General features: G+C 37.9%; 1 protein-coding gene across 2 annotated transcripts; it reads left to right on the top strand.

The window, feature by feature from the left end:
- Positions 1-1,376: 1,376 nt before the first annotated feature.
- On the top strand, positions 1,377-14,060 carry anxa3a (annexin A3a). Of its 2 annotated transcripts, none has more exons than XM_039804200.1 (14): positions 1,377-1,607; positions 3,683-3,714; positions 3,804-3,851; positions 3,948-4,035; positions 4,697-4,791; positions 6,732-6,845; positions 7,720-7,810; positions 7,958-8,037; positions 9,811-9,867; positions 9,976-10,069; positions 10,184-10,279; positions 10,617-10,675; positions 11,317-11,439; positions 13,012-14,060. In XM_039804200.1, exons 2-14 carry the CDS (start codon positions 3,703-3,705, stop codon positions 13,069-13,071), a joined length of 1,017 nt encoding a protein of 338 aa, XP_039660134.1. In that variant the 5' UTR covers positions 1,377-1,607; positions 3,683-3,702; the 3' UTR covers positions 13,072-14,060. The 2 variants fall into 2 exon arrangements, with proteins under 2 accessions (XP_039660134.1, XP_039660135.1); XM_039804201.1 differs by having other exon boundaries at positions 1,378-1,607; positions 13,718-14,054.
- Positions 14,061-14,851: the final 791 nt, after the last annotated feature.

Raw genomic sequence — 14,851 nt, 5'->3', positions numbered from 1 at the left:
TATCTACATTTTATGATTTACTAGTTTTTAAATACCAAAAGCAAACATACACATTTATCCAACTGCTTAAAATATCATAAAAAAAAATATTTTCATAACTATTATCTCATATCAAATTGTAGTCATTAGCTATCTCGCTCTTCCTTTTTCATGACAAATAAATAGTCAAATCAACACTTACTTGTTCTTTGTCCCTGATGTATTTCCGGAACCTCTTCATCTGCACGCTGGTGATGTGGTTGTCTGGTGTGTTGAGCCATCTCCTCACAGAATTGGAGGCCTTTTGTATTACCTCCCTCTGCTCCTATTATTGTATTATTGTACTGACTGTAGAGCTCCCACATCTCCTGGAAGGTGCGATCCTCGAACCCTCTTTGGCCGTAGATGCACCCGTTGATGTTGGCTTCGGGGTGACAGGAGATTTGTGGGAAGCTCCCACCGTTTCCCCACCTCTCCCTTCCGATGTGGGTTTGCGACCTCTGACTGGTGCTTGTCAAGCATGCTAAAATTATATAATATGTAAACATTATGTAAAGATGCTTATTAAGCCCACCAACATCGCTTTTCAGATGTTTAATCTATACTGCCCCAATTAAAGTGAGAACATTTTAGGTAAAATGAAAGTCTAACGTCTGGGTGTTTATAACCAATTTATATCTGTTTTCACTTTTATTTCATAAATGGCATTTGAAAAAGTGACCAGCTTTTTTGCTTTGTTATTAATGCAGAAAAAAAGGTAATCTTCTTGTAATGTGATGATTGGTTTTTATTGCAGAAATAGTCATGCTTTTCTTTCTAAGCTTGTTGCTGCTACTTTTTGTCTGTGATTGACTATGGCGATGTTTTAACATAACTTTAGCAGTTCTTTTGCAGAAAAATGACCATATTTGACTTCTCTGGCAAGATGGCTACACCTCTCCTGACTTATGGCATGTCCTGCTCAGGAGAAAACTCTCTCAGACGGTGTAGAGGTCTGTACACACCCAGGTATGAGTTTGAAAGGGCAGACAATTTGGGGAGGCTGTCCTGCCTCCCCCACCACCAGGCTACAGGCTCTTGTCCTGAACGATAGACTAGCAGAGCAAGTGTAACATGTTTACTAGCGATCACGTGCAGTGAATGGTTAATATGCTTTTACGTCTGTTTTGGTGAGCCCAGAGGGAAAAATATGCCATTTTAAAAGTAGCCTACATTTACGATAGCGTGATATTTTTACGTCAGAGTGTGTACAAAAAGCCGTCTATCAGCAGGGATTGTAGAGTGCATATATGTCAATGAGTGCATGTCGCAGAATAGCGCGGACACGCGCTTCACACCGCGAGCGGGCACGTGCGCCACTCGGCAGGAAAAGGGAGAAAGAAAAATGAGTCTGCCGCTGTCCGGAGCGACAGAGGGAAAATATTTCGGTCGGAACGGAAATTAATCCGGTCCGAATACTACCGTTTGCGTAGGAACCGGTTCCATAGTGGTAGCCAACCCTAGGTAATACACTGAATATGGATAAGTAGGCTGGTGGGCGTGGTGAGATGACTCTTCAGGTTGATATTCAGGTTTCCACAGAGATTGAAGGTGTGGCGAAACACTTTTCCGGTTCAAACTAAAATCAGGTGAGCTTTTCTTTGGTCTCTTTAACTCTAACTAATGTATTGTCTTAAAATGCACTTGTTTTGTGTTTAACTGTTGGTGTAGTAACAGATTAGTAAAGGTTTAGAGCAGAGGTTATTACACAGGTGATACCTTTCTCATGAACTAATCATTAGGCAAGATTTTACGCAGGTTAGGCCTACATTAGTTAAGTGTGCTTTGGTCGCGTTTTTTTTATTTTGTTATTTTTATTTCCTCCTGGCTCTTATATTATTTCCATTGGATATAATCTGTATAGTTTGTGATTATTGTTTGGTTTGCTTAAATGTCGACAGTAGGGTTGGGTACCGAAACTCGGTGCCAATAGGGAACCGGTGCCGACGTAAACGGTAGTAACGAGACCGAATAAGAACGAAAATTTCGGTGCCTCATTTCGGTGCTTGACTTTACACTACACCTGACAGCATGTAACGTTAGCCTACCTTTAGCTAGCAGCTGGATTAAACACCGGTAAAATGTTGACAGCTAACGTTAAACAGTGTAAAGTGTGACTGTATTTCACTGTGGAGGACTTCAACAGCGGGATGTAACAGTCTGCTCTGCAGCGCAGCAGCAGCTGCCGTTGTCGCAATTCATAGATATACAGTATGTATATGGTCGGAATGAAACAACACAGACGGTGCGTTCACTTGCAGCTGCAGTTGTCGGAATTAAACAACACAGACGGTGCGTTCACTTGCAGCTGCCGTTGTCGGAATTAAACAACACAGACGGTGCATTCACTTAAAACAGGTAGCCTCGTGGTGCGTTCACAGTAATTGTAAAATACCCTTTTCCCATCTGGGGTTCAACAGCAATTTACTGGTGAAATAACTTATTGTTATTGTTATAGTTATTACATTATTATTAAATCTTTAATTTTGACCATGTCCTTAGCAATAAACAAGTTGTTGTTTACTACCCTTATTTTTTTTCTTATTTTTTTTTTTACTTTATTGAAAAGTACCGATTCAGGCACCGTTTAGGCACCGGAACCGTTTTAAAAGTATCGATTTAGCACCGGAACCGAAAAAAAACCAAACGATACCCAACCCTAGTCGACAGTGATGTAAAACTGCAGCTGGCTTCACTAATGAGGCTGAAAGGGTTATTTACTTCACATTTATCAGAACAGCTGATCATACAGGCAAACATGGATGTGTCAACATGTCAAGGATTTCTAAATCCTGTTGGAAATTTGGACAGATGCTACACAGACATCACAGTAAATTTGAAATATTATAGAGCTACAGTATAAATCCTATATCACACACATTTTATAAAAATGAAAAGAAAATACTATAATATAGGATTACTTCTGACTTGACAGAAGGAATATGCGGGCCATTTGTTAAAATTAATTGAGCTCTGCAATTCATTTCAGAATTTATTTATTATTTAAAAAAATTCAGTTTAAGATTAAGTATAAATCTAAGATTAAATTAGGCCTGCAACTCACAATTATTTTCATAGTCGATTAATCTGTTGATTATTTTGTCTATGAAATGTCAGAAATGGTGAATCATGTGGATCAGTGTTTCACAAACGCCCAAGGTGACGTCCTCAAATGTCTTGTTTTGTCCTCAGCTCAAAGATATTCAGTTTACTGTCACAGAGGAGAGAAGGAATGTATATTCATTTAGAACAATATTCACATTTAACAAGCTGGAATCAAAGAATTTTTACTTTTGTCTTAAAAAAATTACTCAAACTGACTAATCGATTATCAAAATAGTTGGTGATTAATTTAAAAGTTGACAACTAATTGATTAATCGTTGCAGCTCTAGATTAAATATGCTGTAACATAGCAACAAGACAACTGTAAACTCACGTAATGCCTTAACTAAACATGCTCTAACTCATTAAAAGGAATAATAAACAGTAGACAGGGTAAACTGACACAATGGTACTAAACATAATGCATTGCCATAGTATGAACAATTTTGAATTTGTGCTGCTTCATGAAGAGAGTTTTGTGAGAGTACATCATGAAAAGAGCTTTCCACCATAAAATAACAAGAAACCTTCAGAATGTGTTGTATTTTTTTTTCTTTACAGAGGAACTTCCTGTTGTCATCATGTCTTTATGGGTGAGCCAAGTTCTGTGTTTTTGTATTTATTTTATGATATAGTTTTGACTGATCGTACATTTTAAACAAAACTGCTTAACCTTCTGCAGGATGACTTGGAGTCTCTTGTGAGTTCACCTTCTTCTTTCACAGCAAAGGTAGGTCCAACTAAAACTTTACATTTCAGGCTTGACTGTGACTTCTGTTAAATAACGAAAGAAAGAGAAAAACAATACAAACTGTCTGTTCCTCAGACTGGGGAGAGAGGAACCATCAAGCCCATACCCAACTTTAATGCAGGAGGCGATGCTCAGGCTCTGAAGAAGGCCATGAAAGGACTTGGTACAAATACACACAGACACACACATTAGCCTGTATAAATGTAGTCGTTCCAGGATACACAAATGAACATCATTTCAGTAAATGACCGGGGATACCTCTAAAACTAAAATACAGTGAGTCTCTGTACAATTTTGAGACTAACTTAGTATGCTAACATGCTACATTTACAATAGTAATATGCTAAATGAAGTATTCATAATAATAATTATGCCATAATTATGAAGCCTTACTTTGCTATTTTAGCACCACTAGCAACATGGTGACTGTGAACGTGTAAAAATGCTATTTTTGTTACATGGTAAAACATCAGCATGTAGCCATATAGTTAAACCTCAAACATATGTTAGCTACAGTACATTACAGTATGTGTAGGTATGTAAACATTCAATTCAACTTTATTTATAATGTGAAATCATAACAGAAGTTATCTCAGGACACTTTACAGTAGGTTTTAACCACATTCTATAATTTAACAAACAAGAGACCCAACAATTTCATTTGGCGGGAAAAAAATGTCCTTTTAACAGGCAGAAACCTCAGGCAGAACATGGCTCTTGGTGGGCGGCCTGTTTTACCAAATATGGATGTGGTAAATGTGTATGTATATACTTTGTTCATGCTTATTCATGTCCCTCCTCACGTTTCTTTTATAAATGTTCAGGCACCGATGAGAAGACTTTGATTGACGTTTTGACCCATCGAAGCAGCGCTCAGAGGCAGCTCATCTGTGAAGCTTATCAGAAAGAAACTGGCAAAGTAAGATATCTGTCATAACGAGTGTTCTTATAGTTGGACCCACGTGGCAGACGGAAGACTCTGAAGCTTGAACTTAGAAGTGAACAAAAAGAGTTTTATTGCTCCAGAAAAGTTCATAAAAAATACAGAGGCAGTCTTGAGCGACATCTTAAGGCTCTGACACACCAACCCGATTATCGGCCGTCGGACAGTCTGGCAAGGTCGGGGACTCGAGTCTGTTCGGAGGAGGAGCCGTCGGCATCCATTTTGGACGATTTGACTCGTTGAATCGGCCAGTGGGCAGTCGGACTCAATGACCAATCTGATTGACCTTGACTAGCGAATCAGTGCTTCTTCCACAAGAAGAAGCCCGAGAGCGGACAACGCCGGTATCTTCTTATTACTAGCCATCGTATTTTCTTCCGTTCAGCGAGTAATGACAACAACGATCCTTCTTGACCACTATCAACACTCTCTGATGAAAACAATGACTGACGACAGCGTGCTCTGTGTTTACGAGGTCTAGAGAGATGTTACGTCATTTACGGTTTTCATTTTTTGGGCGACAATACAGATTAGCGCCGCTTGCTGTTATGGAGACGTATTATGTATGCTCAAGTCGGCGTCACTTCGGTGTGTCCCGAAGCACTTTTTTGAGAGACGGGAGCCGACTGATCAGTCCGACTGCCTTTTCTGCTGACGGTTGGCCGTCTGGTGGGTGTGTCAGAGCCTTTAACTGGAGTGGAGCTGGGCAGAGAGAGTCAGTAGGTGGAAATCCTGGAGGCTGGTGAGGGCAGATTGGAAATTGCTGGAGACAGGGTCTGAGGAACAGGACATGGAGATGGGATCAGGATGAAACAGAGAACAAGGTAAAAGAGTGAAGATTCTTAGGAGCCGGGGCAGTATACCATTGTGGGTAAACAGACGATCTGGCGAAGAGTGGGGAGCTGAACCAGGCTTTTATGCAGAGTGGAGTGAAGGTGGCTTGATTGCAGATTACAGGCAGGTAGATAGATAGATAGATAGATAGATAGATAGATAGATAGATAGATAGATAGATAGATAGATAGATAGATAGATAGATAGATAGATAGATAGATAATTATTGTCCCATGAGGGAGATTTATTTTCACAGTCTGTTTCATGCACGGACAAATACATCAACAGATAACATAAAGATGCCTTGTTAGCAGTTGCATTTCACTTCCTGTGTACACTCCCTGACACCTGATATTCTTTTTTTTTATTGTGAATCTTTCAACTAGGGCATCCCTTTCTATGATTTAAGGTCGAATTGATTTTTTAAATTTTTTTTTTTAAATATCGTCTTGTGCAGCTTTAACATGACAAGTAGTTGCCCCAGTTACTGTGTGTGCTCTGGTAACATGCCTGTGATTGGCTGTAGGCCAGACCTTGGGTGTATTTGCATGGGTGTGGTTGCGTTTTAGTTTGTTTAATTTTTGGTTTAATTATTTTTTTTCGGTCATCTGTAACTCACAACAGTCAAACATACATTGCGACAAGAAACAAACAAGACTGAAAAGGTGTAGGCTGAAGCCGGAGCTTATTACACCTACCCTTTTTACATAAAAAAATTAAAGTTACAGAAACTAAGTATACACTATATACCCCAGTACAACACAAGAAGTCCAATACATTTTGTACACCATCTAGTATTCACACTTCTGTTTTATTTGTTAATCACCATATATTTAAATAATTTTTTTAATCGGTTGATTGTGTTATACTTTTTCAAGTCAATTTCTAATTCATTCCACAGTTTAACTCCATACACCAAGACACTTCTTTGTTTTACATTTGTTCTGCTTTTTGGTCTAGTAAAAGTACAGCTTCCCCTCAGTTCATAATGGCATTCTCTTATTTGAAACAGCCTTTGGATACAGTGTATGTGAGTGTGCCTTTGTTTGAAAAGTAAAACCGGTTTTGTTTACGTCATATAGCCATTAGTGAATGACCTGAAAGGAGAAACCGGCGGTAACTTTGAGGAGCTGCTGGTGGCGCTCGTCACCACTCCTGCGGCGTTTGACTGCCATGAAGTGATCCGGGCCACAAAAGTTGGTGTTTCTTAACTTCACAAATACATGTTGATGGTGACAGAACTATTTGCTCAACAACATGCATTAATACATACAGCTTGCAGAGTTGGAACTGAATATAGTGCATCAAATGGAACCTATCTAAGCAGTAAGAAAGAGAACCCCTTAATTGTACACCTTAAAAAAAAAAAACTTTAAACTTTTGTAATAAAAATAAATGTGAATGGAATTGGTTTAGCTAAAGTGAAGCCCAAAGTGTTACTTAATGCTCTTGTCCTTGTATCAATGATTAAACAGTTCATTTAAGAAATATTTAAGCAGGGAGCCTAGACATTTAGCAATACAATGTACTGTGTGAAGTATATATGCACAGATCAAGTGATGATTCAGTTACGTTTAGTCTATTCATAACATAAGGGATGTTTGTTCCCTGGTGAAAAAATCTTATTAAAGGAGAATTCCATCCGATTTTTACCTGAATCTAGCAGGCCGGCTAGCAGGCCGAGCTAGCTTCCGTCAGGATCGAGACAGGTGACAGTACAAACTTTGAATTTAAACGGTTTCTTCATGTCTGAGTTGAAAACACATCTTGTTGTCACGTAAGGGCCCTGTTCATGTTGCACAGACATTTTAATTGCATTTGTGTCTGTTAAGAGGCACAAAGGCACGCTTTATAAGATGCCCCGACAACTGGCGTTTTAGCTAAATGGGAGTTCTGGACGTAGCATATTGCGATCAAGATTCAGGTAAAAATCGGCCGGAATTCTCCTTTAAGGAAAGACAGGTTATCATTAATTATTATTGAAATAATTTGTTCATTAATTGTCATTCATGATGTAAATGCCATTCAGACAGTGAGCTCCATGTGTAAAGTAACTGCGTGACGTTGCAGGGAGCGGGGACAACAGAGAGCGTCTTGATTGAAATCTTTGCCTCCAGATCCAACGAGCAAATCAAAGCTCTCTCTGATGCCTATTTCAACGGTAAAGATTGCAACTGAACAGCCTTAATTCCTAAGACCCTTCACCTATTGTCTGGCCCTTTTTGAAAGTAGGAATTGCTTGTTTTGGGATTGGTTTTCTTTTCAAATATCTGAATCATGAGTTTGTTTTGGATGTTTTCTTCCACAGAAACAAAGAAGAAGTTGACTGAAGATCTGAAGGGGGAAGTTTCCGGAGACTTTTCCAAAGCGCTGCTCCTCCTGGCCGAGGTTTGTCATCACAATAGAAACAGTAACAACTGTGAACAGTGTGTCCAGATACAGAATTATAAGATCTGTGAAGTGAAGACCCTGTGGAGTTAGATGGATATTTGGAGAGATAATAAAGTAAAACCTCACAGTCTGAATTTAACTATCAAGTTCTTGATTGTCCTTGTAGGAATCTGCTCCCATTTATTACATATCACATTTCCTTCCTTTTTTTATTCTTTTACTCTTACAGAAATGAATATGTATGAGATGAAATGAAAATAATAGTTAAAAAATAAAACAAAGAGGAAAATGGGCAAAAATGGCAAAAGGAGCGCACATATCTATACTGGTGAGGGTGAACTGCACAAAACAACAAGTCCATTCATTCGTCATAATTACTAACCATAAAAGGGATAATAAACAGGTTCTGTTGGTTTTGAACAAGGAGTGTCTGCACAACAGGATTTTGGAAATGTAAAACCACTAATTGCGATGAGGAAGGAGTATAGTCACGCTGGGTCTAAAATCATCTGTCATCACCCAGTGCCCCCCTCTCCAATCCCCATCTTTCCTATCTCAATCTGTTTTTCTATCCTTTTCTCTGCTGTCAGAGACTCCCTTCTTTGTTTCACAGCTACTTTGCACGTGGCCAGAAGTAGGCCTTTTGTTTTGAATTAATATAACTGACAGCTAAACATAAGTTTGAAGTGTGGTTTTAATTTTCAGCAGTATTATAGTCAATATGGCCTTAAGCAAGACATAGGTTTGAAGTGTGATTTTATAATTTCAAAGTAGATGTTTGTTTTGAAGTTTTTGCTGTTTCACAAAGATTTAGAGATTTCCACGAAATAAATGTAACATTGGTATAGTCATAGAGAGAGCGATGGATTATGTTTACACTAGTGGCTAAAAACTACATATAAGACACACGCACCACACCGCTCTGTCATTTTATTACCATCATAGTTTGGTTTTTTTTGGTCATTTATTAATGTTGATAATTGCCACTGAGTCGTACTTAGGTCTAAAAAGAGGGAGCCCATTTTTACTGTTTTACACTTACTACTGTTAGGCTCCACAGTGTTTTGCTGTGGAAGAAGAGGGTGTTGAAGAATATATTGTGGAAGAATAGAATGTCTTGTAGCCTGGGATGGCCTCGCTCTCTCCTCTTGTCTGGCATGTGTGAGATAAGACATTTGCAGAATTACTGGAGTAAAGTGCTCCTGATAAACATTTGGAGCAGAATGCACCTAATAAAATATCTAATAGTAACAGACAAGCTTTAGGACCAGGAGAGGAGGAGAGAACAAGAGCGATTACGACGCCATGGCGGAAGAATGAACCTGGAGAAGGATAAAAGAGTAGGCAGAGAGAGATCCAGGGTCAGACCTGGAGAGACTGTGTTGAGGGTGAGATAGTCTTGAAGGAGTTCTGAACCATATATATATATATATATATATATATATATATATATATATATATATATATATATATATATATATATATATATATACTTTGCTTGCAATATCATTTACTAAAGATTTGTTATAACTACACTGAGCGAATCCTGAGTATTGATTTCCTGGTCTACCAGTCAAGGAACACTAAAACTTAAAAGTGCAGGGTGAAGTGACCAAAACTGGAGTCAGATCAAATCTGGCCACTGGGGTCAGAGCAGAATCAGTCACAATTTTTCCTTCAGTGCCTAGTTTGAGTGTTTGAAAAGGGATGTAAGGCTTAAAATCAGGGGAACAGAGTGCCTGGTCTTATTATTATTTTTTTTTTTTCCAGGGCAAGAGGGCCGCGGACACCACAGTAAATACAGAGAAGGCAAAAGAAGACGCCAAGGTGCAGTATATGATGCACGTTTGAATTGGTTTCAAAGGGAAAATGTTTTTCGATGTACTGTACTGGCTCTCTTTGCGATGAGTATATTATTATTTTTGTTCTACACAGACCCTTTACAATGCTGGGGAGAAGAATTTTGGCACCGATGAATCTAAATTCATTGAAATCCTCTGCCAGAGAAGTATACCTCAACTGAGACAAAGTATGTCACGCTTAACTTATAATATGTTTAATCTGGACTCGATTGAAGTTCTTACAATAGATGGTCAATATAGAATGATCGGAAATGTAAAGTGCGACTTTTTCTTCCGTGTAGCTCTTGTTGAATACAAGAACATCAGTGGAAAGACTCTGCAGCAAAGCATCGAAGGAGAGATGTCAGGGAAGTTGGAGATGCTACTGGTGGCGATCGGTATGCGCTTAAACTTTTAATTGGTTTTGATTTCATATGCACTATATGGCCCATAGTATGTGGACTAAATCTTGTGGAAAGTCTTCACAGAAGGGCAGCAGATTAATGCCCATGTTTTTATAATAATATGTTCAACAGTCACATATGGTAGATATTGTGGGTTGTCTACATACTTTTGGTCATGTAGTGTATATCCCCGTGTCGAGAGTGAATTTTCTTTGTTAGAGAAACAAATATGTACACTGTCATATCATTTTCTCTTTCTCTTGTAGAAAAAGAGTTGTATAAATGCTGTTTCTAACCACATTGTAGTATTCAACTTGTGCTACTCCTTCAGTGAAATGTGTGAAGAGCGTACCGGCCTACTTTGCTGAACACCTGTACGGGAGCATGAAGGTGAATATTCTGTTTGTATTGCATATGTACGTTTCAGTTGCAGATCACTATACAAACAATATCCAGTTCATAGCAACATAGTCATGTTAAGAAGTTATGTGAAGAAAGTACATCATCAGTGTCTGTACTTTATGTATGTGTGTGTATGTATGTATGTATGTATGCACTATGTTGTGTTGAACTCTTTAAAAAGCAGATATTGTTTGTATATTGTATAGATGTATAGATGCCCCACCATTTACTGTATGGTTGCTGAATTATTACCGCACTTGAGCTGGATTCACGAAAGGAATTATTTGGACATTTTAAGCTACTTAAAATTCCTGACCCAACGGTCATGTCAAAAAAAAACATTACATGTTTAGCAAATGCATACTACATCATTTTATACAGTATCTATTACATACTAATCATCATGGGTTCATTTGCTAAATGAGATATATCCGTTTTCAATTATTTTCCAAAATGATGTTTTTGTTGTGAATGCAATCCAGAAAATATCAAACTGGTGTTGGGTTGTTTTGATAAGTTTTGATATGTTTTTTTATGCACTAAAGGGAATGTCAATCAAACTGTTATTGATTTATTTACTATACTGTGTGTGTGTGTGTGTGTGTGTGTGTGTGTGTGTTTGTTATCAGGGTGGTGGAACAGACGAGCGGACCCTGACCCGGATCATGGTGAGCCGGTCCGAGATCGATCTGTTGGACATCAGAGCCGAGTTCAAGAAACTCTACAAATACTCACTGCACTCTGCCATCAAGGTGAGGAACTGCTCTAATCGAAGTTTGAATGAAATTATCTATATTAAGTGTATTTAATATATTTAGTATTATATAATATAATATAATTTAATATAACCAGTTGCACTAGCTTTCATTAATAGGATCCTTGCATGGGTTTTGTCTACAGTACAGCAACATTAATTCACTACAAATTGAGTGTGATCAGAGGATTTGACGGAGCCTGATCTGCTTGGCTCTGGCCTCTTTTGATTTACGGTTTCATGCGTCATCAGAGTTTGAAGGATGATCTCACAGATTGCAACTGACAACAGCTTGATTTTATTTGGCAAGCCACTTTGATATCTGTGAAGCCAAATATATATATATATATATATATATATATATATATATATATATATATATATATATATATAATGCAAGAGCCAGACTGTACTGAGACAAAATGATCTGCTAGATAACTAGGGCTGTTGGAAAATGGAAAGGGGCCTGAACACCTCTTCATTTTACACACAACTAATATGTTACTAACATTTGGAATAACATTTAATGAGACTTTATTAAACATTTAGAAAACACTCAAAAACCTATTTATTGGTGAGGTATATGTCTTCTGAACGCCCCATATGGAAAAGGTTTATGCCTTGACGCAGAGGTCCAGGGTTCGAGTCCGACCTTTGACTATTTCCTGCATGTCTTCCCCCCTCTCTCTCCCCTTTCTCAACTAACTGTCCTGTCAATTAAAGGCGGAAAAGCCCAAAAAATAATAAAAAAAAAAAGAGACACCACCCACCTGTTGCAGCCCCAGAGGCAAATAAAAAAACAGCTATTATATGCTTATATGGTGGTAAATTACAGCCCACATCCAGCCAATCACTTGGTAATTACAGCTGTAGCTGGTAAATTTGTATGTTAGCTCAGCCTCTCTCACAAGTAACCATCATTTGGAGGGATTATGGGAATTTTAGTCACAAATCTTTTCCCAGAGGCTGCGGCGTCACTTTCAAGCTAATTTCACATTTCCAGACCTATCGTCACAGTGCTGGAGTATGGTCTGGTAACCAGGGTTCAAAAGCACCATTTACTAGCCAAATGCTGGTAAAATATGCAAGTGGCTGGTAGATTTGCTTCACTCACCAGCCAAAAAAACAATGGTAATCTATTAGTTGGTCAAAGTGGCTGGTCAAATTTGAAGATTCACTAGCCATTTGGCTGGTGGACGAAAAAGTTAATTTTGAACCCTGCTGGTAACCACCTATCTCTTCTGGGGTAGGGGGAAAAAACGGTCTGGCTTGTTTGTATTTCTTTAAACCAATAACAACCGTCCTGGGCAAGAGGGGAGGGACATCCGGCGTGTCTCTCACTCACCGGATGTCAGGCTCTGTCCCAACCAATGTACATCCATTGAGCCAGACTACCTTCAAGCTAATAAAATAAATAGCGTAAATAAAGAAGCATAAAATGGAAATGCCAAGTAATGTAGAAGTAACTCAAAATTGTACTTAAGTAAATGTACTTAGTTAGATTCCAACACTGCTGGTCAGTGTGATTGGAAGACACTTTTCTCCTGGCTTGTGTTGCTGTGTCCTCCAGTCAGATCTGTCGGACAGCTATGGGGAGTGTGTGAACGCCATCTGTGGAGGAGACGACTAACGCCTGAGTTCTACCGTACCGTAGGCCGAAAAGAAGTCTGCCTCCTCTTAAACTTGTTCTCTGATACTTATAATCAGTGGTGTAGTCTACGTGATATGCAGGTATATGCAGTATACCCACTAAGAAAGCTCCAGGATTTCCATATACCCTCTTAAAAATGCCCAATGACATGCGACTACATACTTTCCATTATATTTTTGATACATTTTGAGTTGTCATCTGTTTTCTTTTTCTTCGCATAAGCTAAATAAAGGTATTTCCACTGTAAATTGGTGCATTAAAGCATATCCAAATGCAACATAAATGAAGTTGCTGACGCTCAAAAGGACACCCAGATCCCCCACTATGATATGCCCCCTCTTTCCCCAAAGGCAGATTCTGGCCCTTACATATTGGCCAATATATAGATAGTACAGTATACCCACTACAATACATTAGACTACACCACAGATTCTAATTTACTTTCAACTTCAAACTACTACCTAATAACTTGTTTTACAGACAGCTTTGAAAGACAGACGTCATGTGATATTATGGAAGGACAGTGAAAAGTCCAGAGAGGCATGCAGATCATCAAAGATTGATTTTCTTTTTGTAAATGAAAACGTCGGCTGAAGTTTTAATGTACAATTCTGTTTTGTTTCAGTCTGATTGCGGAGGGGAATATGAAAAGACTCTGCTTCAAATTTGTGGAGGAGATGACTAACATCGACGTGTCTTTTCTTTTTTTTTTCTTTTTTGCAATTTCCCATGGATACATGCTTTATGCTTTATTTTTCTTCCGCCTGCAAATAATTCTTACAATATTGAAGATTTTGACCAAAAGAAAATTCTAGAGCAAACAGCAGTATTGCAGAAAGTACACAGTAAAAATTAGGGGTGGGGGAAAAAATCAATACAGCATAATATCGCAATATTTTCCGTGGCAATACTGTATCGATACACAAACGCCAAGTATCGATCTTTTATTATATATGTGTTGGTCAGTCTGTCTGCTTGACTATCCCATTTTGCAGCAATAAAATTGAAGTGAGATGAACAAACAGAGAAATGTATCTTTTTAAATAAAACAGATGTTGACAAAGTTTCCTTTTGGGGACATCATTTGAAATTGGAAAAGATTTGATGTTGGAAAAAAGGTAATAAATTGCAATATATCGCAGAATATTGCAATATCTTTAAAATCACAATAATATTGTATCGTGACATAAGTATCGTGATGATATCGTATCGTGAGGCCTCTGGTGAGTCCCACCCCTAGTAAAAAGTGGCTTTTATAAGATATTAATGAGTTTATCCTTGCTGAAAATCTCCATAAAAGAAGATACACATGACTTGTGTATATGTGTAATGTTATGTGTAATGTTTGTCCATTGTGTTATTAAATCAATGTGACTGTTTTAATTTGCATCAGAAGGCTAAAATTGTTATATAATATAATATATTTTCCAATGAATCAAAACATGATAGATGTAAGTTCTGATAATGGGTTTGAATTTTTTTTTATGACTTTCTGATTTGTTAAATTGTTATCATTTAGGCTAAATGCAACAAATTAATAAATATATCAATAAAAATAATCATTAAATAATGGCATGAACGCTTTATTCTGTAGATTTATCATTTATCAAATGGTTTTCAGGTGTTCACATAAAACAGCATTAAGAGACTATTTACTGTGTCCTGCATTTTTGAATAATTTCATATTTCCTCTGAAGTTTACTACGAATAGCTACATACTTTTGTAGTAGTTACAGTCATTTTAATTATATGATTCATC

This window comes from Perca fluviatilis, chromosome 6 (assembly GCF_010015445.1).
Source record: "Perca fluviatilis chromosome 6, GENO_Pfluv_1.0, whole genome shotgun sequence".
NCBI classification, from domain to species: Eukaryota; Metazoa; Chordata; class Actinopteri; order Perciformes; family Percidae; genus Perca; species Perca fluviatilis.
This window is presented reverse-complemented; position numbering and strand designations above follow the sequence as displayed.